At 46.8% G+C, this 20,982-nt stretch overlaps 2 protein-coding genes across 7 annotated transcripts in view; both read right to left on the reverse strand.

Moving 5' to 3' along the window:
- pawr (PRKC, apoptosis, WT1, regulator) overlaps positions 1–6,223 on the reverse strand; it is a 37,491-nt gene extending 31,268 nt beyond the window's left edge. The window contains exons 1-2 of one of the 2 annotated variants that reach the window (XM_076153500.1): positions 6,049–6,223; positions 5,139–5,821 (exon numbers count right to left, since the gene is read on the reverse strand). In XM_076153500.1, coding sequence (XP_076009615.1) covers positions 5,139–5,705 — 567 coding nt within the window. In that variant the 5' untranslated portion in view covers positions 5,706–5,821; positions 6,049–6,223. The remainder of the gene's footprint in view (positions 1–5,138; positions 5,822–6,048) is intronic. The other variant, XM_076153509.1, reaches the window with a different exon arrangement.
- A 5,996-nt stretch (positions 6,224–12,219) lies between these two features.
- ppp1r12a (protein phosphatase 1, regulatory subunit 12A) overlaps positions 12,220–20,982 on the reverse strand; it is a 36,523-nt gene continuing 27,760 nt past the window's right edge. For 3 of the 5 annotated variants that reach the window (XM_076153540.1, XM_076153532.1, XM_076153549.1), the window contains 11 exons: positions 20,420–20,510; positions 20,131–20,304; positions 19,869–20,040; positions 18,992–19,113; positions 18,821–18,880; positions 17,815–17,831; positions 17,611–17,731; positions 17,404–17,508; positions 17,266–17,313; positions 16,125–16,175; positions 12,220–12,967 (listed from right to left, as the gene is read on the reverse strand). In XM_076153540.1, the coding sequence (XP_076009655.1) occupies positions 12,881–12,967; positions 16,125–16,175; positions 17,266–17,313; positions 17,404–17,508; positions 17,611–17,731; positions 17,815–17,831; positions 18,821–18,880; positions 18,992–19,113; positions 19,869–20,040; positions 20,131–20,304; positions 20,420–20,510 (1,048 nt within the window). In that variant the 3' untranslated portion in view covers positions 12,220–12,880. Of the gene's footprint in view, positions 12,968–13,007; positions 14,885–16,124; positions 16,176–17,265; positions 17,314–17,403; positions 17,509–17,610; positions 17,732–17,814; positions 17,832–18,820; positions 18,881–18,991; positions 19,114–19,868; positions 20,041–20,130; positions 20,305–20,419; positions 20,511–20,982 lie in introns of those variants that run through there. The other 2 variants (XM_076153565.1, XM_076153556.1) reach the window with 2 other exon arrangements.

Consider the following 20,982-nt stretch of genomic DNA (forward strand, 5'->3'; position numbering starts at 1 on the left):
CATTTACTGTCCTGCAACCAAGCAGCTGAGTTCAACAGTTTCCAAAAATGAAAGCATGATTCTGATTGGTCCTCAGCTATCAAATCCCAGACGGTAAGGTTCTGGAAGCGTTTGTCATTTTTTTAGGTAAGTGTGTGTGTTGGTAATGATGGCGAAAAGCCATGTTAGAGGGGAGGAGGAGGGTCCAAAGTGTATTTGAGTTAAACATTGACGCACAGTGGGTTTAACAAAACCTGCGCATGCACATTCCACCGAATCGATCATTTCTGCTCCGTTGTAGGGGATCCGAGTGCACACAAACCGACAATAGCTCACCAATAGGGCCTGGATACAGCACGCACACACACACACTCAGAAACACACACAGCGGTTGATGATTAGCCACAAACACAGCCATCGTCGTGTCTCTGCGGCAGTAGCAGAGGAGTGAGTAATGTCTCGCTCAAACATGAAGTCCAGATGGAACCAAACTGAGACAGAGACACAAAATTTGTTATTTATGTATCTATCCTTCATCTATGCTGCTGTTTGTGAACAATAGCTGAGTCATTATTTATTCATTATGTCATTCAAGGCTGAAGTTTGGAGAGTGAACATGTTTTCCACCACAGCATGCAAAAACTGAATTCAGTAAGGTTTATATAGAGTTTATGAATTCCGATTTTGGAAAAAGGACAAAATGAACTCATTCAGAGATAAAACAAGTCGCCCTCTAAGTTCAAAGCCTGCGCTGCCTACCATTGGTGATCGGTCGACATCCTCGTAACAGACAAAGACAAAGACAGTAAATGACTTCATATATGCTGATGACGCCACGTTATCCCTCACAAACTGGGAACATGGGGGAGAAGGAGGATATCTGCCTGTTCTTTGGATGTCGGCGCAGGTTTTGCGTGAGTGTGCATTCTCGTGCCGTCGAGGATCGAGTGTTGGGGGGGGGGGTGACATTCCTGTGGAGTAATAAGCTACAGTCTGCTTGCTTATGAGCCATAACTAAAGAGCAGTGACCTGGATGAAGAGGCCTGTGAACTACATTAAAGCAGCAGTCTGTAAGATAGCGGAGGGGTCGACTCCCTCCTCCTCCTCCCACCTGACAACGGTACATAGGATTAATGGATCCCCCTTGTGGTAAATAGGGGTATTCCATAAGTAGGAGACGCTACGGCTACATACACATATTTTGTGGATTCCGATCAGGATGTAATGAGGATTTGCGGCAAAATGACATTGAAAAGCGCGTGAAGTGTATTTCTAGCAGTAGCCTCGTGTTTCCATGGTGCAAAATAACGACGGAATGTTAATTAGCGTTAGGCGGGGGTGTGTTCTGCGCTCGCTCTTAAAAAATACTTCCTCTAAACAAGGTCACATCATCACATCAACAGCTCCGGGGTTTTTATCACGGGCTGAGGTAAGCCATCCGCTATTTGGGCACGCTGCTGTTTTTGAAGCTTTTTCCCTTCCTTGTTCTTCAGGAATGCTTAAGTCTTTAACTGAAACAAGCGTGGCTCACACCCAGATTTCCCAGGGAGCGTTTTTGCTTGGTTGACTTATTGGGGATTTGAACTCTTAACCATTGTTTACGAGGGGCCACCGGGCAAAAAGTGGGAGAAGTCCCGACGGAGCCGTTCTGTGAAAGTTGAGGATTTTTCAGAGTGGGAGGAGGGAATGTGGAAGTGCTCGCCGTCTGCATCTGCTGCTGTTGCGGCGGTCGTTGCCTCGCTGGCCTCTATCCATACGTACGGGCACCCAGGGGTCTCTCAGCACCTCATAACATTTTTTTCTGTTTTACAAACCCTGACGGTCCCTCTGGTAACGAGCCGTGGCACGTGGTTCTGCTCGGTTTGCAGGAATGTTACGCCAATGTCGGTTCTCGTTAAAATGGTAGCCAGGAACGTCTACAGCCGCCGCCGCCGCCTCACATCGTTGTCATCGTATAAAAATGCTGCGACTGCAATTCTTCCCCGATCGGCCGCGCGATTCCGACGGTCTGTTGCGGGCTGGTATGATTCCCAGAACATCCCGCGCTCGCTTACAGGGACCCCACATGATGCGTTACATAACTGTAATCACATCCATCATCCTGGGCCTCCACATATGCTTCAGCTTTGGATCATTTCTTAATTTTTGGCGATCTGCTTTGTTTTCTCCCCGATCTTGAAAGGAAATTCATATCAAAATGTTTTTTCCAGTCAAAAAACCCAGAAAATAACATTAAAGTTCAATTTAAATTAGTTGACAATTAAATCAAGCCACAATAAAGGGGACATATTACAAAGATTTGCACGTTGTTGTTCTTGTCATTTGTATTTTGTAACATTTTGAGGCCTTCGTGACACAGAACACACACTAAAATGAACGACGGGCTGCACCTCAGCTTTGCTTTGGAAAATACGCAAATAAAATGCAAAAATATCACAAGTAAAAATGTGAAATTCAAGGTCTTTCACACACACGGATCACACACTCACGCTATCTTTGCCTATTCAGGTTCAATATGTTTACATTCACAAAGCTGCTGAACAAGCTTCCCCATGTCGTCCTTGCAACAACATGCAAACTCCCAGACTTTCTAGCGCCGAATTGTACTTCCAGAGACACACAGGCGACAGAAGCCTCCACCCCGCTGATCCAGTTGGAGTTCACACTGCCGGGTGGAGGGTCCAAGGAAAGCATCGGAACTCTGCGAGGCTGTAAAAAACAGAAACCGCACTCCACCGACTTTGCTCTTTGGCCTGGCCCTGTTGCGCAAAAGCGTTTGGTGGGTATAGGAGGTCAAAGGTCAGGAGCGGCCACAATGCAGCCTAGACTAGAGGCAGCAAGCGGGCGTGAGAGAAAGGAGACAGCTTCCTGGAGGGCGGGAGGAGGTATTGATTGATGCTGTGTGTCCCTGCTAAAGCGCGGCGCTATTAACAGACCATTACAGCCTCTACAGACGGAAGATTGGGTTCCCCGGGCCGCTCTGAAATCCCCCTCAACAGCCATTATCCTCTCCAGAGCGAGCGGGGAGATAATCCCAGGCATCCCTATTCACACCTGTCCGCTCATATTCGCCCGCACAAAAGGCGCTTGTGTGTGAGGGGGAGTTTTTGCTCGCGTCGTTTCGAAGTCTTCATGTGCAACAGGAAGGCCAGAGAGAAACATTGGACAAAAAGGGGAATACGCACATATTTGCTACTGCCTTTTTCTTTTTGCCGTTTCTTTCCAATTCCGCGGTTTACAGGATCACAGGCCATGGGATCAGGCACCTGAGAGCCAAAGCTTCCATTATTAAAGCGGGATTAGAAAATGTGAGCTGTTTAGAATTAGCGGCTGGATGGGAAATGTGGATAACGCCTGAGCTAAAACATCAAGCTTTACATGAGGAAATGTGACCGGAAGAATGAACGGGGCGGTTTTAGATCCAAATCGTTCAAACTTAAGGGGTTGACTGAAATCTATGGAACTTCTCTCACTATTCTTGACTCTCTTCTCTGTATGTGTGACAATACCTCACTCTCCCAGTCAGGGTGGAAACAACATTCTGTAGATCTGCACGTTGACGCCAACAACGCTCAAACATCACTAAACTAAAACAGGTTGAGGAATTTTTCTGCCATAGTGGGATCTGCAGTGCCAGTTTCTCCTTCCAATTTGTTTTTGGATTAACAGAAAATGTTGAAAAATGCCAAATTCCTGAGTTCAGATCTGCACCAAACTTTCCACCAAATCACACTTGGATCTTTCAATTTAGACATGAATGTGATGGGGATCAATCCATCACCAATCAAGAAGCCACTGAATAGAAACGCCTCACTGCACTTTACAGGTTTTTACACTAAATAGACCTCAGCACTCCAGATGGGATCAGAGAGTTCCAGCAAATAGATCAAAGTGATCAGTCGAGCTCTTCATCAGGATCCTCCCCGCTCACATTCATCACCCCCCCCCCCTCCTCTTCACCGGCTCGACCTGACAGCCTGGCTTACCAACGCACTCTTCAAACCGCTTCGCTCAGCACTGCTGAGCGCCCTAATAACAGGATGCAGAGCCAGCAGAGGAACTGGTCCGGTTCCCGAGCGGCGCGTCCCCGAGGGCACCGGGATCTGGGTGGCTGTCAAATATGCGAATGGAGACCGGGAGGGAACGGGAGAAGGACAGGGAAACAGGGAGACAGGGAGACAGGGAGACAGGGAGACAGGGAGACGGAGCAGGAGAGGGAGAAGGAGAGGGAGACAGGAAGACAGAGACTGGGAGAGACAAAGGAGTTGAAGAAGGAGAGGAAGCAAGGTAGGGAGACAGAGAGGGAGCAGGAGAGGTAGACAGGGGGAGGGTGACGGGGAGAGGGAGACGGGGACACGAAGCAGGAGAGGGAGGAGGAGAGGGAGCAGGAGAGGGAGCAGGAGAGGGAGCAGGGCGGGTACAGAACAGTTCCCCAGGTTTTGCACCGTCATGGGTGCATGTTGGGCTTCATATCAGAGTCCCTGCATGCGTCTACACCACAGGGTTTAACTTGAACTAAGATTGGGACGTGATTTATGTTCAATAACAATGAGCCCCCCCACCCCCCACAACCTGCACCACTTGTCTCTCTCTCTCTCTGTCACAGTAGAGGGCCAGTTTCATTTCTTTCACTGCAGTGGGTCGATTAAAGCAAACACCCACAGTGAAGAGTTTGTAGACATGTGTTTATGGACTTTTTGTGCGTTTCACACACACACAAATGTATGTTGACATTAATATCCGTCTGCACTGTGGCGCTCTGTCATAACATGCAAAGAATATATTTGAAGAGCTCATTTACAAAAACAAAAGTTTAAGTCATATTTTTACTCTAACTAAAATATTGGTCACCAGTATAAAAACAAAAGTTTTTATTAACACAAAATCAGACAAATCACAGATATGATCACTGATTCTGACGTCTAAGTAATGGAAAGTGAAAGAACAACTTCCTGTGCCAGTATTTTTAATATATCCTCCTCTTCTAAGATGAGAAATTGGCCCCAGATCATGAATTTGTTTAATACTAATCCTGCTGAGTTCTGAGTTCTGAAGTGTCTTTGAGCAACCCAGGGTGCTGTACAAGGGGGACTTTCCCTTGTAGTGTACTTTAAACCGTCACATCACACACACACGCAAACACACACACAGTGACTCACCTCATTGGAAGGAATGCTGACAACACCTGTAGATCTGCGCTTCTCCCTCAACTTCCTCTTCTCGATCTGACCTTTCCCCTTCCTGGCACTGGGACCTGCACACTTCTTCTCCTTGCCTTTCCCGGGTGATGGACTCTCCTTGTCACTGTCGGTGCACGCCATCGGGCTGGAGTCCTTGTCTGTCTGAGGCGGGGCCTTCTTCGGGGTGCTCGCCGGGGTGCTCCCCGCTGTGCTGGGTGCAGGGTGCGCGGCGGGGTGGTGCGTCTCCTCCTCGGCTCTCTTCAGAGACGAGCTGGAGGCGGACCGAGCCACCGGGTGAGAGGACGTGCAGTTCCCGGCCGGGGCGCCTCGTTCCGGGTTGCCGTTGTTGGGCAGCTCGGTGCCCGCGGCGGCGTGGCGCGTCTCGCCTCGGCTGCCGTTGGCACCGCCGGTGTTGTTGGCGTTGGTGGGAGCACCGCTAGCCGCGGCAATGTCACCAAGCATTTTGGCTCTCATCTTCTCCCGTTTGGCCTTCCACTCCTCCAGAAAGTCCGTGGTTGCGTTTGGTTTAAATCCGCCTGTAGCCATGATTCCCAAAAGTTCCTCCAATCGAGTTTTGCGCACTTGTTGGTGTTGATTGTGAACTTTCCGCTCTCCTCCCGTCCTAATGACGCCGCATTCCTCAAGCGATCAACCCGGTTCTGCTGGCAGGTAGGAGGGAAATAAAGTCCGCGTCACGATAAATTAAACCACACTTTGTTGCTACTGCGTCATCTTTACTTTTTAAAGGATTACAATAATCAACAGGTTCTCAAAAGTGTGCTGCGAGCTTTCGGCGGCGCGGCGCGTTCGGGCAGGAATTCTTCAGCAGCCAAAGTGAAACAAAGTTGAGTAAAGTCGCGTAAAAGCGTGAACTCGAGTACAAACTCACCCGTGGAGCTGCTTCGGTGTCCGGGGGTCCGTCCTCGGTGTGTCCAGGTGTGTGTGCGCTCCGTGCGGATGAATGGCGCTGGTGTGGAGCGCTGGAGGAGCCGCTGTGCTGTGCTGCGCTATGCCCTCTGGCACACCGGGAGAGAAAGCGGAAACACACGAACGCTTCCGAATAGGACCGAAACAAAAGTAGAAGCAACTCGGCGTCGTGTTCCTTTAATAGTCCCACAGGGCTCATAGTGCCCGTGGTGATTTACGGTACTTTTACAGGTGTTTACGGTACTTTCAGGTCTGTGAAAGCGCCTAAATTTCACCCTTAAACTTCAAATAACTATTATCTAAACTTTGTAATAACTATATTAATATGTATTGTGATAATTATAAGATTAGTACAAATTATTAAAATTAACATTATCAAATATTTCTGCTCACAACTTTTTAAAAATGATAACTTGCACATTATAAATAAAGATACATAATTGAATCATGTGCACTAGCTGTTGTTTATTTTACTTTACTTTAAACACTACATTATTTGATTGATTGAATAACAAGATAGTGGAAATGCGCCTCAATATATATATCTACGTAAAAGTACATCTTAATCTAATCTAACGTTATTGTTATTATTTTGGTGTATTAATAGATCTTATTCATTCTGTTGGAGTGCAGCATTCCAGCAGGGAAGGGTTTGTCAACTTTCTCTCCCACGCAGCTCTCACAGACTCCCTTAGGCGCTGGATGAGTCACCCAAGCAGCGCTGATCAGAGGGGACTCTCCTCCCTCATCTCCTCTCCTCTCCAGCAGGGTTGTCAGGTTGAATGCCTGGCTTTTTATGGTGATGTGGAATGAGAATATTAAGCGTTGAAACCCCACGGACATGCCTCCTCTTCATCCACAGAATGTGGAGATGCGGGGGTATGGATCTCAGATGTTCCTGCAACACACTCCAAGGTCATAAAGTGCAAAAGTAACAAACAGAGAGAAATATTAGCAACAAACAAAAACCTGTTCAGCGTTGACTTCAGCAGATGTTTACACCTCACAGGTATCCAAGGTAAAAAAACAATTGTCTCTGGATTTAAAGTTTGCATGTGGGATGATGAGTCCAAATAGCTCAAGAGGACACGAGGGGCCTGCAGGCAGTTTAAGGGGGTCACTTTTTAATGTCTCGTGTCCAGATACCTACATTCTATTTTGGCCAGAAAAGGTCAAATAAGATGCTCTCTCTGTTTTTAAGTACTTCCCTTGTCCTCTGGAGTCCTCTCGACACCCCTCCCTCCCTCCCTTTCTCCCTTCCTCCCTGTCCACCTGCCACACAATGAGATCACATTCACACTCGTACTGTTGACTTTCTCGTTTCCGTTGCTGCTGGAGTTAATCTGCCTCTCGCGGGCAACAATCCCGGCTAAGGGGAAGTATAATAAATTTGACATATTGCATGTCGTTGCTGTGTGCTGATGCAAAGCTGCACTGCAATAACCTCGTGTGGCATTCCAGTGATATTCAATCCATGTGTGTGTAATGCGGTGGGGTGGCGACTATGCAGGCCCTCATTTCCCCACGCGGTCATTTAGACCTGCTATAGGTGCTTACTGTCAGGAATCTAATTTCATACTAGGATAATAGCACTATAACTTTACTGTGCTGAAGGCTGCTGCTGTGTATGGAGCCTTGTGCTGTTAGATTTGTGTGTGTGTGTGTGTTGACGGTTCCCAAGGGTGCACTGACTTTCAGGTAGGTTTTCATAATGTAGATCACTTTTCCAACAAAACGTGTGTTTGCGAGCAGGATATCTCAAAAGGGTACAGATGGAATTCAATGACCCACAGTAGAATCCATTATATTTTGGAGTGAGTCAGTCTGAAGGGGGCATTGATGAACGAATCAGTCTATTGTGATCAAACATGCACCAAAATGAAACATCGATCGACCTGATGGAACTGGAACCTGGTTGTACATGGTCGGATCAAAAGATTTCAGTGGGGGTCGGGGAGGGGGGTCATAATTGGAAGACTTCTCTGCCTTGGCGGAGGTATGAGCTTGAGTAATTTACAACAGAGGAGTGAAAATGTGACACACGATGTCTCGTGGGTGAGTGGGAGGCAGGAGACGCAGGCTTTATCTCAACATGTGCCAACCCTGTTCCAGATAATGAGAAAATGGAGGTGGAGTGCAGGGAGGGAGTGAGTGAGTGAGGCGCCTCTCTCCCCAAAATAAACCCTGATCTATGGACTCGGGTCACACTGCCGCATATTTAGCATATTTCTGTCTGCTTTCCACAAGAAAAAAGCGAGAGGGCAATAAGGTTTGTGGCTGAGTGTTTCCCTACTGTGCCAACACAAACGCTGTGAAAGAATCCCACAGCATTCTTGTAATGCGTTTCCACATGGCGATATGGGAAAGAATGCAAGCATTTATGTATCCCTACACCCTCTATAGAAGCTATTAAATAAATATCATTGTCATGCATACTGCGTGATAATAACAGTAATACAGCATACTGCACGATAATAATCTGTGAGTGGCGTTGCATTTATTAGAGAGTAATGGTTCAGTCAGGAGCTATTAGTGGGCCGATACTACAGCGTGGAGCCCGGCTGAGATCATTCACTCCACCATGGAATTGTTTATCCAAGTGTAAATGAGTATTCAAGAGAAGATTCCTGCTCCAGCTGCCGCTGCAGAGATGGACGCGGCGGCCTGCACAGCGCCACAAGTCAGCATTTCTGGAGAAGAAGTAGAAGGGTTGAATCAATAACTTCGATTGTTCACAATATACTGTATGTTTTACTTGACTATACTAATACCTTTACGGAAACTTGAGAGAATGCAGGATTTGCTAATTTATAGACTTTTCCATTGTAATATTGCTAATTCACAGATCATCCTGGATTTGAACTGGTGACCTTCCGGTCACCCTCTCTGTCTTCCATGAAGCCACTGGAGCTCTGCACATTTCTGCAGCGTCAACAGAAGGAAGGAAGTTAAAGAGAGGGACAACAGTGCTTTAACTTGACGCATTTCCTGTCAAATGCAGGGAGCGACGGTCCGGGTGAGGTCATCCTGATGCCCACGAGGTGAGGAGGACAGGAGGAGGAATCACTGTGGAATTATCCATGGAAGATTCCATTTCATCTACGGGACAGAGAACAAAGTAAAAACATCAAAATCAGAAATCTTTTCCTACGCCCAAATAACGAAGTAGTATTGACACTGTTTTACTGCTGAAATGTGTTTTTCTTTAGATAGAATTATCAGAGGAAAGACAACTTTTTAATAAGTAGATCAAACAACCACATGTGATTGTTGAAGGACGTTGTGCACCCCCCAATTTCCAGGTCCGCCCCTTACCCCTTCTGTGGCCTGTAACGGCTCCCGGTCTTGTCCCAGTGCCATCTGCAGGGCGCCATCTGTAGCTGATGATGGTGCGATGGTGGTCGTGGGTGCCAACCTCTTCCCCTCCCCCTCCCCCCTGATCTGTGTTGCTGAGTCAGCAGCACACAATGTGGGAAGCATCCAAGTCAGCTAAATCCAAGTTGGTTTAATTTAAACTTTGTTAATCCCTGCTGGGAAATTTGAGCCTCTGTGTTTGTGGCGCTCGGGGGGCCAATCCCAGGTCTACAGTTGTGCCTTGGTCAAGGGCAGTGGCAGCCATACTGATAGTGGGGAGTACATTGCATCAAAAAATCTACATTATACTTTCTTAAAAATAGCACTGGGCAATAGTTATTGTTCTTACCATGAGGAGGTCCCTCCCCGCAGGCATGAAGGCCACAGTGAGGCAGGTGGAATATGGCAAACACTCCTGCGGTCCAGTTATATGAAAGTTGATTATATTATCGCTGCCTAGAATGTCAGAAAATCTGTCTACAAAATTGTTTAGAGATAACACTTTGAAAATCATTGGTATGGAACGGTAACACTGATAAACATTAGTTTGAATTTATGAAATGCAGCAAAATATAAGTATTCAAATGTACACTTGAGATTTTGCAGCTGAGTGAAAGCAGAATACACTGATTTATTTTAGAATCCCTGTAGGCAACATGAGTCTATCCTGTGTGATGGAGGAAAAATGAAAATAAGTCTCATACAGAGACAAATCTAATAATAATGAAAGAAAATTATCATCTGTCAGAGTTCTTTTAGACTCTAATCTTAAACTCTCCGGCGAGAGGAAATGGCAAAGTGAGAGTCTTTAGCATGACTCTGAGTAATTATAGAACATTCCAGCGCTTATCCCCACGGCTTTATCTGAAGACTGAACAGAGCTCAGACCAGACGAGTCACACCCAGCCAGCTTGTTTGTTTGTCATACGTGACATACTGTATCTTCGGTGTAATTTGTCTCTACGGCTACAACAGATTGGTGTTAAATGTGGCGAAATGATAAATTAACAATTAATAACCGTTTTGGGTTTGTTTTTTTTTCTTCAGTTTCTACAGGAGAAGGGAGGAAGGCACTATTATTATTAGAATCAATACTAGAGGCTGCATTTTGTTACTAAATCACTCCCATCATGATTTTATTACTTTATAATTTTCAATTTATATAATATCTCTTTGTATCCTATGTTGTGCTGTCTATTAACTGTGTGATGTTACAGTGGTTGTGTGAAGCTTTACAATTTTACACAACCAAATCAAGCCATAGAAACAATCATAAAAATATTCAGTACGACTTTGGACGTAATTTATCCGTCAGGTGTGCGCGCAATTACGTAAATAAGTACGTGCACGGACAAGGATATGATTGGTGAGAGGCTTCCGGGTCTGGCAGGTGATTGGCTGTTTCGAGGGGAAACCTGCAACGTTAAGAACCAAGATGGCGTCGCCAGCGTCTCCCAACCTGCCAATCCTTTTGTTCGCTATCGCCGTTTAACTTTGACTTTATTCCTGCATGATATTGAAGAAAACAAATATAATCAAAAATCTTAACGTAACGTAAATTAGCTTACATAGAGACTTAACTCTTGCAGCAACCTCCATCCATTCAAAATGATGCAAATGCACCCGACTGGTCGTCTGCAATGCGGCGCGCCATCTAGTGTTGTAAAGCAGTACTGCGACAGTGAGACGACTCAAGAGCAGGCACACACACGCACATAGACGGACACAAAGACAACAAAAATGCCCGAGGAGAAGAAAATAGACACGAGAACTTTACAATGTACAAGTTTATTTTAATGAACTCTTCAGTGGTTTGTAGTCACAGCACAGCTTGCATGTATTAAGCCACACACCTATTTTACAAGATGAAGGGGGGGAGGGGGACAAAACAAAAACAAAAAAAAAAACCTAAACCAGTCGATGGTCATCAGTCCATCTGCAGCGACTTTTTTCCTCTTATACCTAAAATATTCTTAAAAGGCCACTGAAATGCATAAGATGTTTGGGTGGGGAACAAACCGGATGGTGGCGAGTTGCTTTAACCTGACATCAAGACTCCTCACATGGCATCGACAGTGCATGTAGACATTGTAAAAGGAATGGGTTAGCCATAACCTACCACTTCTTTTTAGTGACAACACCTCAGCTATAATACAACAGCTCTTTAAAAAGAAAAATATGGAAAATCAACAGCACTCTTCCAAGATCCTGAATACATCCAAGGTGAAATGTAGTGAAGCGTTTATTTATTTCATCTCACAATTATTTTAAACTGGAAATTAAAAAGCAGTGAGCACCGCTGGCTGCCTGGCGCACACTGTAATCCAACCACTAGAAGGAAAATAATTAAAACACAACTTTTTGTCCTCTGGAATTTGTATACTTTTAATAGTAACAGACGGGAACCATAAACGCATGCCATGTGCTGGTCTCAAACAAATACATACAGGTATATACAGCATCACTCAGTACCTGCTAAAACAACGTGAGAAATACAGAATATAAACCGACTACACTACAAACTTAAAAAACAAAAAAAGAGGGGGGAGGAAGGTGAGCGAATGAAGCAGTGGAAGAGTGAGAAATCCTACATGTGATGGACTCGTCATTAAAGCATTAAAAAAGAAGAAGAAGAAGAAGAAGAAGAAGAAGAAATGCATATTGCACATACAGTGAAAGCTTAAATTCCACCAGGTCCGCCTCGTTCGCTAAAGCGAGAATTACGTTTTTTTTTTCTTTCCCTCTTGGAGGAAGATGCACGCGGAGGTACGAAAATACAGGGAGAGAGAGAGAGAGACAGAGGGGGCGCTAGAGGGCGCCGTGCAGTCGTGATTTGTGTGTCTCGGGGAGGGAGGGGGGGCAGGATCAGGCGGTCACTTGCACTGAGACGGGAGCCGATATGCGACAGAAAAGGGGGGAGGGAACCGCACAGCACACACACGTACAGGGGAGGAGGAAGGGGAGGAGGAAAAAAAAAACAGAGAATTACGTCAAATAAGAGAATCGTGGCACGAATAAAATCAGGTGTTGAATAATAACGTTGATGCAAGTGTTTCTTTTTCCTTTTTATGTACAACTAAGGCTTACTGGTTAAATAGATTTCTGGCTTGCCCCGCCCACAACCACAACCACACACACACACACAAACACACACATTTTCCTTCGCTCTGTAAATCCGGTGGATCAATCGGGGACAGCAGCCACGGGGGTGGGGGGGTAGGGGTCGAGTGGGTCGCGGCGAAGGAGCGAAAGGAGAGGAATAGCCAGGGAAGAGAAAGACGAAGAAGAAGAAAAAAGGAGTCTGATGTCTGTTGCAATTAATATCTAAATGTGCAATTCCATTAGTCACTGCCATGGGGAGGTGGGGTGGGGGTGGGGGGGTGCAGATGATGGGGCTGGGGCAGGAGGGAGGGGGGAGGGGGGAGGGAGGGGGTTCTGTTCTACTTGGAAAGCTTGCTAATGACTCGAATGAGTGCTCCGTTCTCGTCCTTTAGTCTCTGGTTGTCTGCTTTCAAGTCTGGGAGCATCTGAAAGAGAAGAAGTAGAAACAGAAGGGAGAGGAAGGGGGGGGGGGGGGAGAGAGGGGGAGAGAGAGAGAGAGAGCTTAGACGAGTCTGGACAGATACATTGTGTCGTTAACCAGTCACGCCGGTTTCTTACAAAATGTTAATTGCAGCCCGCATAAGAGGCCTCTGAACGAGTCACACAGCACCTCGCATGTCTTTTCTCTTTCAATCACATCCATGTTCCGTGTAAACAGAAAGAAAGAGAGGGCGAGGGAGAGAGAGAGAGAGGGTGGGAGAGACAGAGAGAAAGAGAGAGGGGAAGCGGGCGCACGCACACCACAGGCCAAAGTTCCCCGGGAAAGCCATGCAGAACCTGAACGGTTGCTGGACGGCAGCCGTGGAAGTCGAGAGAGACACGGAAATGAAAATGAAGATCCAAAAGGTTTGGGGTATTATTCTGCCACGGACTTCCAATTTTTCAAAATAACTGGCGACATTTTACGTTGCCAAATAAATAAATGCAGAACGAAAATGAAATTCAATAGTGGGACGGCTTTTCTATTCTACGGGATGATAAGACATTCCTGTTCACACTTCAGTTTCCTCTGACCTGTGTGAGGCAGATATTGGGGGTTTTACACTTGCTTGACATGGTCCGCTCCCATCAGCGGAAAACAGTCAGATTGGAGGATAAAATGATTCTTAATTCCCTGAGAGCAACTAGATGACAATTTCTGATCTTAATATTGCAGGATTGGAAAAGCAGACATAGTTTAACGGACACACTGCCACACGTTTGCCTGTGTTTGGAGTCAATCTGGCAATGGAAACGCGGCTTGTGGTGGAGAAGTGCCGGAGGCTTCAGGTTTCATGTCGACACACTGACAGCACTGAGAATCTCCACTAAGAGATTTCAGCCCACTGGTTATTAAAAGCAATCCCTGGCACAATGCTTACAGATGACAATCAACCAAATCAGCTTTTTGACCGGTAAAATGACTTCAAAGCCGGGAATGAAATGCAAACTGAGCTTGGGACCGAATGAGCCTGTGTGCATGCAGCTGGACCCAAAGTGGGGTTCTTTTTGTTGATGTCATCTGTGTGAAATTAAGAGTAGAAAAAATGAGAAGGTCTTGGAAGATCTGGGGCCACAGCTGGATGCCAAAGAGAAGCCAACGTCATGCAGGAAAGCCAGAACAAACCAAACGGAACAACCGTGGCCCCCTGACGGAGGCATCACAACTAGAATCTAAACAACGGGCACTTTCCTTTACAGCACCTAAACAACGACTGAACTGATATTTTGGAACAAATTCAGTAAAATGTATAAGATTTGCCAGTCTAAAGTAATACTTACCCTTCAATCCATGTGCTAGAAACACACAGGGCTCATTATTTCTGGTTTTTATTATGAAACAAAATGAGGACTACAAATGAGCCAACAGAGCCTGAACCAGTCACCCTCTTTTGCAGTAGTGAGCCATATAAATTGTGAGCGGTTGGGATGTTCCCATACATGTGTGCTGTGGAAGGAGAGCGCCCCGTTGTAAAAGAAAACAAAAAGACACGCTCCCCAATCTGAAAACCAAATAGCTCTGGGGAGGCGGAGGAGGGGGAGGGGAGAGGAAGTTTACAAAACCAGTGAGGGGTTGGGCGGCTGGGCACCTGCCTGTCTATGGGCTGGGGCGTAGCACGAATGGAGCATGAGAAGGACGGGGTCGGAAAGGGAGAAGGTGAAGAAGAGGAGGAGGAAGAAAAGGAGGAGGAGAAGGAGATGGTGGTGGACAAGACGGACGTGGCTTAGAGGTTGACGGCGGGCAGGTGGCTGCAGGCGGACTGCGAGAGCTTTGCCACCACGCGGGCCAGGGCCCGGTTCTCGGCCTGCAGCCGCTCCTTAACCTGCCGCAGGGCCTGAACCTGCTTTACCTGGGGGAGGTTCTGCAGGGGGGAGGAGGGGGGGGGGGACAATAACAACAACAACCACAAAGAGAGAGAAGAGGAAAAGAAAGGGGGAGACAAAGGATGGAAGGAGAGAGTGATAAGGAGAAAACGTTTATCAAGTAAACCAAAAGGAGAAGGAGGAGGGATTAGAGAGAGACGGGACGGTATAAATTAACAAGAGAAGGATAAAAGGGAGAACAGAAGAGGAAGACTGTTAGAAAACCCAGGACAGACTTCTGGAAACTTTGATGGAATGATTGAGAGCTCAGAGATGTCGATATAAACACACTGACGGAAAAGAATAAAAAGTGACAGATAAGATCGGGTCAGCTGCCTGCACGACCTGGAGACAAACACGCTACGTTACCGCGGCGATGGAACAAGCGCTTCATTACTCCCCCCGCCTCACACTTTAATCGGTTTTCCAGAGGAGGGATGTTTAATTGGAGCAGCGAGCAGAATGCAAACGGCTGATCAGCCGATATCCAGCGATTGATTTGATGATCCGGGCAGCTATACCGACTAATCACAACCTTATATGAAGCCACATCGACGGCTTGATGCGATGAGATGTCGGCCTAAAAACAAAAAATTAAATAATAATATATTGACGCGTGACTGCATCGTGGCATGACTCACCGGTGGAATGAGCGATCTAACTTTCACGATGACTCATGCTTGGAGGCAATGTTCCCTCTAAGCTGCCCGCGTGCGCAATCGCGCACTACTCACACATTCTCAGCGCACAAGAAAATCTATGCGGCGCATAAAAATAAAATTCAACATAAACTGTAAATGAATTAGACCAATAACCTTTTTTTCTGTACCATTGTGCAATGTAACTCAGTGAGTGACAGGTGTCACTTACGCTACGATCGCGGACAGCCCGAGCTCTAAAATTTGGGACTGAAAACCACATGCAGATTTGCTACTGTTTGTTACAATGGTGACACGCAACGACACTAGCAAGTCCCCATATCTCTATTCTCATCCAATTATAGCAAAAGGCATTAAGAATGTTCAAAATCATTCAAAACTCCACAACTTTTTCAGACCTGGAAAACCCTGACCCATGTCTATTTTCCACAAATTTTCCGCGATTTCCCTCCCGGCTACTTGCAGGCACCAGCTTTAACTTTTTTTGGGAACTCTTCTTAACTTAACACCGATCGGAAAACTGAAACGGAAAAGAGATGGTGGAGTGTTTTCGTGTGTGTTTGTGTGTGTATGTGGATACCTTGAGTTCCTCCTCCATCTCAGAGATCTTCCTTTCTAGAGCTCTTCTTTCCTGTGGACAGAAGGGGGAGACAGAGAGAGCGCGGCTTCAGGTCACGCGTCGAGACACGACATGGATGACTCAGCCCAAAACACACACACAACACGCTGGTGTAAAATCAAGATGGAGTGGATGTGTGGGAGGGAGGGTGGGTGGGTGATGATGGAGGCATTGCACACACTTGAACACACACGCATGACATGTGAGGCGTCTGCAAGCGAAAGCCACGGCCTACAGGACGGTTTCAGGCGCTACGTACTCAAGTTAGTCGCAGCTACGAACGCCCAAAGACGGACGTGATGTGATGAAGTGAATGTATAGCAGATGTGTTGGATGGAAAGTTAATGAAATGAATAAGACACCGAGGTCAGAATGTCCCTTTGTTTTATTACAACAAAAAGAGACATTGGTGCTCTTAGTTACATTACGGCGCAGGTTAAACAGTAAGGTTATGTGTCGTATGGAGGGAAGATGGATTTTACTGCTCTCATTCGCCAATGTGATGAGGTTTGTGTGATGAAGAATGAGTGGAAAGTGTGTCAAACACCAAACACCATGCACAGGAATCAAACATCTACATCCGTTCTATCATCTGCACACACACAAGTACACACAGACACACACACACACATTAAAAAAGGAGGCCACACGCTGCCTCATAGTTTGAAAACCATGTGAGAGAGCGAGAAGGTGGCTAGAAGGTTCCCAGCTACGAGGGCGGACGCGTGTATGTGTGTGTGTGACACGACAGCCAGCAGCAGAGAGTAGAGGCTTAATTAAAAAAAAAATAACTCAGGATTAAGATCATCATACCACCACCAAGCTGATAATGGGGCCTGCTTGTTACCTTCAGACATAAACCCATTGGCACTGTTACCACAACGCTTCCACCAGGGATCATCAAGTACAGACAAGTGATAAAACAGGACTGACGTTTGGATTTTGCCCCAAACGTCAGATTAAAGCGATACGTCGGCGACTAGACTAAACGTCGGGATTTTAAGGTCGCCGACATGTTCGCAGGCGTATTGCTTTAAAGGCTCATAAAACATGGAAGGAAATGTACAGCAGAGGAGAGTCATTAACAGAGGTGCGTCATTACCCTTTTCTCCACCTCCAGCTGCGACCGGTCGGCGTAGCGTTCCTGCCTCTGCAAGGGGGAGGAAAGAACAAGTTTCTCGGTTAGTGGAGGATATATTTCTACCGATTGGTCAGCTGAAGGAGGAGGTTGTCGGCATACCTGCGTGGCTTTCTCTCTCTGTAGCTTCAAGTCAGCCAGCTCCAGGTCTGTGTCGCGTAACTGAGCCTTCAACTTCTCATTCTCAGCTAGGATCTGCTCGTAGAGCTGCATCCAGGTAACGCAGAGGGACGCTCAGAGATTCAGTTGCAAAAACCCCCAAAATGTATCAAATTATTCATAGGTTTCTAATATTTCCCATGTGTTTACCTTCTTATAGTCAGTGGTGTCCTCTCGGTCTAGTCGGCTCGTGTATGGCCTCCGAATCTCGCCGTAGCTGCGGCTAAGGTAGGTGTCGTTGCGATCTAGGCATGAGCCGCTGCTCTCGTTCCTGCAACAGATATCCCAGCAGGTTCGTTTGAGGTCGTTTGGCGACGGTAACAGAGCAAAATGAGGAAAAGATGTAGAACGTACCTGGACAATCTGTCACTCTGTAAGAAAGCAAAGACAAACGTGATTATTATTGTTTACAGGCATGTTAAATATGAAGTCTTGAAGTACAAAAAGCTGAACAGTGAGAGGAAGTCTGAACTGAAGATAACTATGTACACTTTCCCTTTCAAGCTGGGGTCTCACTCCCTTGCAGTTACCCTCCTACACACACACAGACACACGCACTCACACTACACAAGTACGCATTCATTCCTGCCAGTGCCCAGCAATGTGGTGCCCCTCCGGGCTTACAGGGTCTCAACAGTTGGCGGGGACATCAGACGGGCCGGTCAGATCGCTCAGGTCCAACCTGCGGCTATCTACTCCTATTCATTAATTCATGCTGCTGGCTTCCTGAAGGTGATGAGGGAACAAGGCAACTACAATTTTAAATCGATTAAGAATACATATCTGAGCTAGTTTGGACCATTGCACCGTCCTGTAAGAGCCAACAGCTGTATCGGTTCCTCGTCTGCAGGCAGAGATGATCTGGGTAAAACCATAGTTGGTCCCATTCCAACAGGAAGTTCACAAAGTCAGCGAGAGGTCCAAAACATCGTCTTTCCTGTCCTACGTTCACAGCTTGCGTTATATCAGATACTCCCAATTCTTAATTTCCTCTCTGGTTCAGTTCACATTCGGCACAAAACACACAGACATACACAAGCATTTCATTCCTCTTCAACCTCATCACTGAACATCAAAATCAGACACTCTCCAGAGTCCACTGGCTCTGTGTGTGTGTGTGTGTTGCCTTGACCCCTCTGAACCACATTTCCTTTGTGAGCTCGTCTGTTTTTAAAACCCACTGATCTGTGCTGAGAGCATTTTCGTTTGTCAGTGTTGCCTTAGCAACCAGACAATCGCAGGAAGGTGGAGGAACGATGAGAAAAATTTAGAGGCTGCAGACGGACGGAGGGGGAGGAGGAAATCATGGCTGCACAGGGCGAGAATGACGTTCTGCTCACCAGGACGTGTGTGTGCTTACCTGTGGTTCTCCCTTGGTGCTGCCCTCCTCCGAGTCCGATTGCTGGTCAGGGTCATCACCCTGGGCAGAGAGGGGGGAGGGAGGGGGGGGGGGGGGGGAAGACTCGTGTTACCCAAACAATGAAAGGGTCAAGAGCTACGTCTGCGATTGGTAAATAAGCCATCGCCTTACTTCTTGGGTCCAGAAGGACACACCGGTGGAGCGTCTCTTCTCACGGGGCCGCCTGCGGTCCCGTATGGACCGGGGCTGAGACTTGTCCTCTCCCTCCTTCTCTTCCTCCTTTCTGTCCGTCTCTGTGGAGCGGTGAGGAGGACAGCGGGTTAAGTGTAATGAAGGAGATGAAGATGAAAGGTGCTTATAGTGCAGGTAAAGAATGTAAACACCACAACATCGTGCTGAATCTCTAGCGGAAACATTTCTATCATGAGCTGAAAGTCAAGGGCTTGGAAGTGATTTATATGAAACTACACTTGTAAGGAGATTAACATTATGATTACAAAACACCATGTACTTTTCCTGACAATAAATCCATGTGCCAAGCGATAATCCCAACAGAGATCTCTGCTTCTATGACAGAAACGTTCCGGACGGGCTGGGGCTCTTATTTGGCCGCACACGGAACAATTAGGGCAGCGATTCCACTTGGCCCGAGATCAGAGCGTGCGCAGCTTTGGTCCCGAGGGAACAAAGGCGTCATTGTTTCCTACGGAGGAAAAAACTCCAAAGCCGCCGTGTGTTTTTCCCAGAGATGCGTCGGGGGGGGGGGATTTATTTCATTATCGGAAGATCTGCTTAGTTTGAAAGTCAAACCTCAAATCTTTTCTTTCTCGGTGCTGTTAATCAGGGCGTGGCAGCTTGCCCATGTGAATCTCAGCCTGTGGGGACAAATACCAGCATCAAGGTGGAATTACGCCAAATCTGTCGTGCATCTACACGTCGCTTCTCTGTGCATCTTTACAGCAGGAAGGATACCGGAGTGTTTTAATGATTTAGTTAAACTGAACTTTTGTTTTGTTTTGTGCTTTATGTCCATTATGTTTGACCTGACCTTTTTCTGTATCTCTGGAGGAGCGGCTGTAGGAAGAGGTGATTCCCGTCAGACTGTTGGGCCTGTTGAGGGAGCTGGAGCTGGAGGACAATGTGGTGCTGGAATAGGATGGGGTGGAGGCAGTGCTGACAGTCGAAATGCTCGAGATGGAGGAGGATGAAGGTCGATAGCGCTAGAAGGACAACAAAGGCGTTTTCACTCCTTTCATCCAATACAACAGCACCAGCTGGTAAATTACTGTTACCTCAGAGGAGGGACGTACCTCTTCAAAGCTGCGGTACTTGGACCTGTAGTCATCGTCCCTTGTCTCTGTCTCCTTCTTCTCCTCTTGCTTCTCCTTGTCCTGCTTCTCCTCCTTCTCATCTTCCCGGCTCCTGGGCGCACGACTCCTGCCGATGGTTTTCTCGGCCTCTTGCAGGTCGGTCAGAGTCACGCCCTGGAAGGAGAGAGAGAGGAGAGAGACCTTTAGAACCTGAACCTTTAGAACCTCTCTGCACGGGTATCAGGAACAGAAAGGGGTGACATATTAATCGCTAATTTGCTCCGCTGACCTGAGTGGACCTCCTGGACTGCCGAGCCTGTCTTGAGCGAGCTTTCCTTTGGGACTCCGACTCCTCGTCTCGCACAGGCGTTAGGTACGACCTGCCGCACAGAAACGAACACACATAAGAACAATCACTGTGACGTGAGAGCGCACCAACTGCTCAGAGGCCCAAAGTGGATATTGACGTGTTCTAGATTTGAGATGCACATTTCACCCCACAATTGTATTCTAATAATCGCGTTATCTAGGTCCGTTACTTTTGGCAGAGAAGCAAACCTCTGATGGATCCAAAATGAAAGAATCTATTGTTTTGGCCAATATCATTTGATACGCTACTTCTCAAAATGAAGTAGAATAAAGAACAGGGGCTTGGTGTGTTGTTTGCGTTAAAACTCATGTGCAACTGCATGTGCTGATGCTAAAATGCTCATTAATATCATCAAGCTTTCTGCGGCTGCCAGCTATTCTCGCACTTTCTCCGAGTGTGGAAGTGCTCCAGTTGATCACGTGGACGTTTGAACTCATTTTGCTTTGTCCTTGAGGAAAACGCTGCGGCCTCTGCCCACCTTC

The sequence above is a fragment of the Genypterus blacodes genome, unplaced genomic scaffold (genome assembly GCF_046128005.1).
Source record: "Genypterus blacodes isolate CSIRO-AG114 ecotype Tasmania unplaced genomic scaffold, CSIRO-AGI_Gbla_v1 ptg000007l_1, whole genome shotgun sequence".
Taxonomy (NCBI): domain Eukaryota; kingdom Metazoa; phylum Chordata; class Actinopteri; order Ophidiiformes; family Ophidiidae; genus Genypterus; species Genypterus blacodes.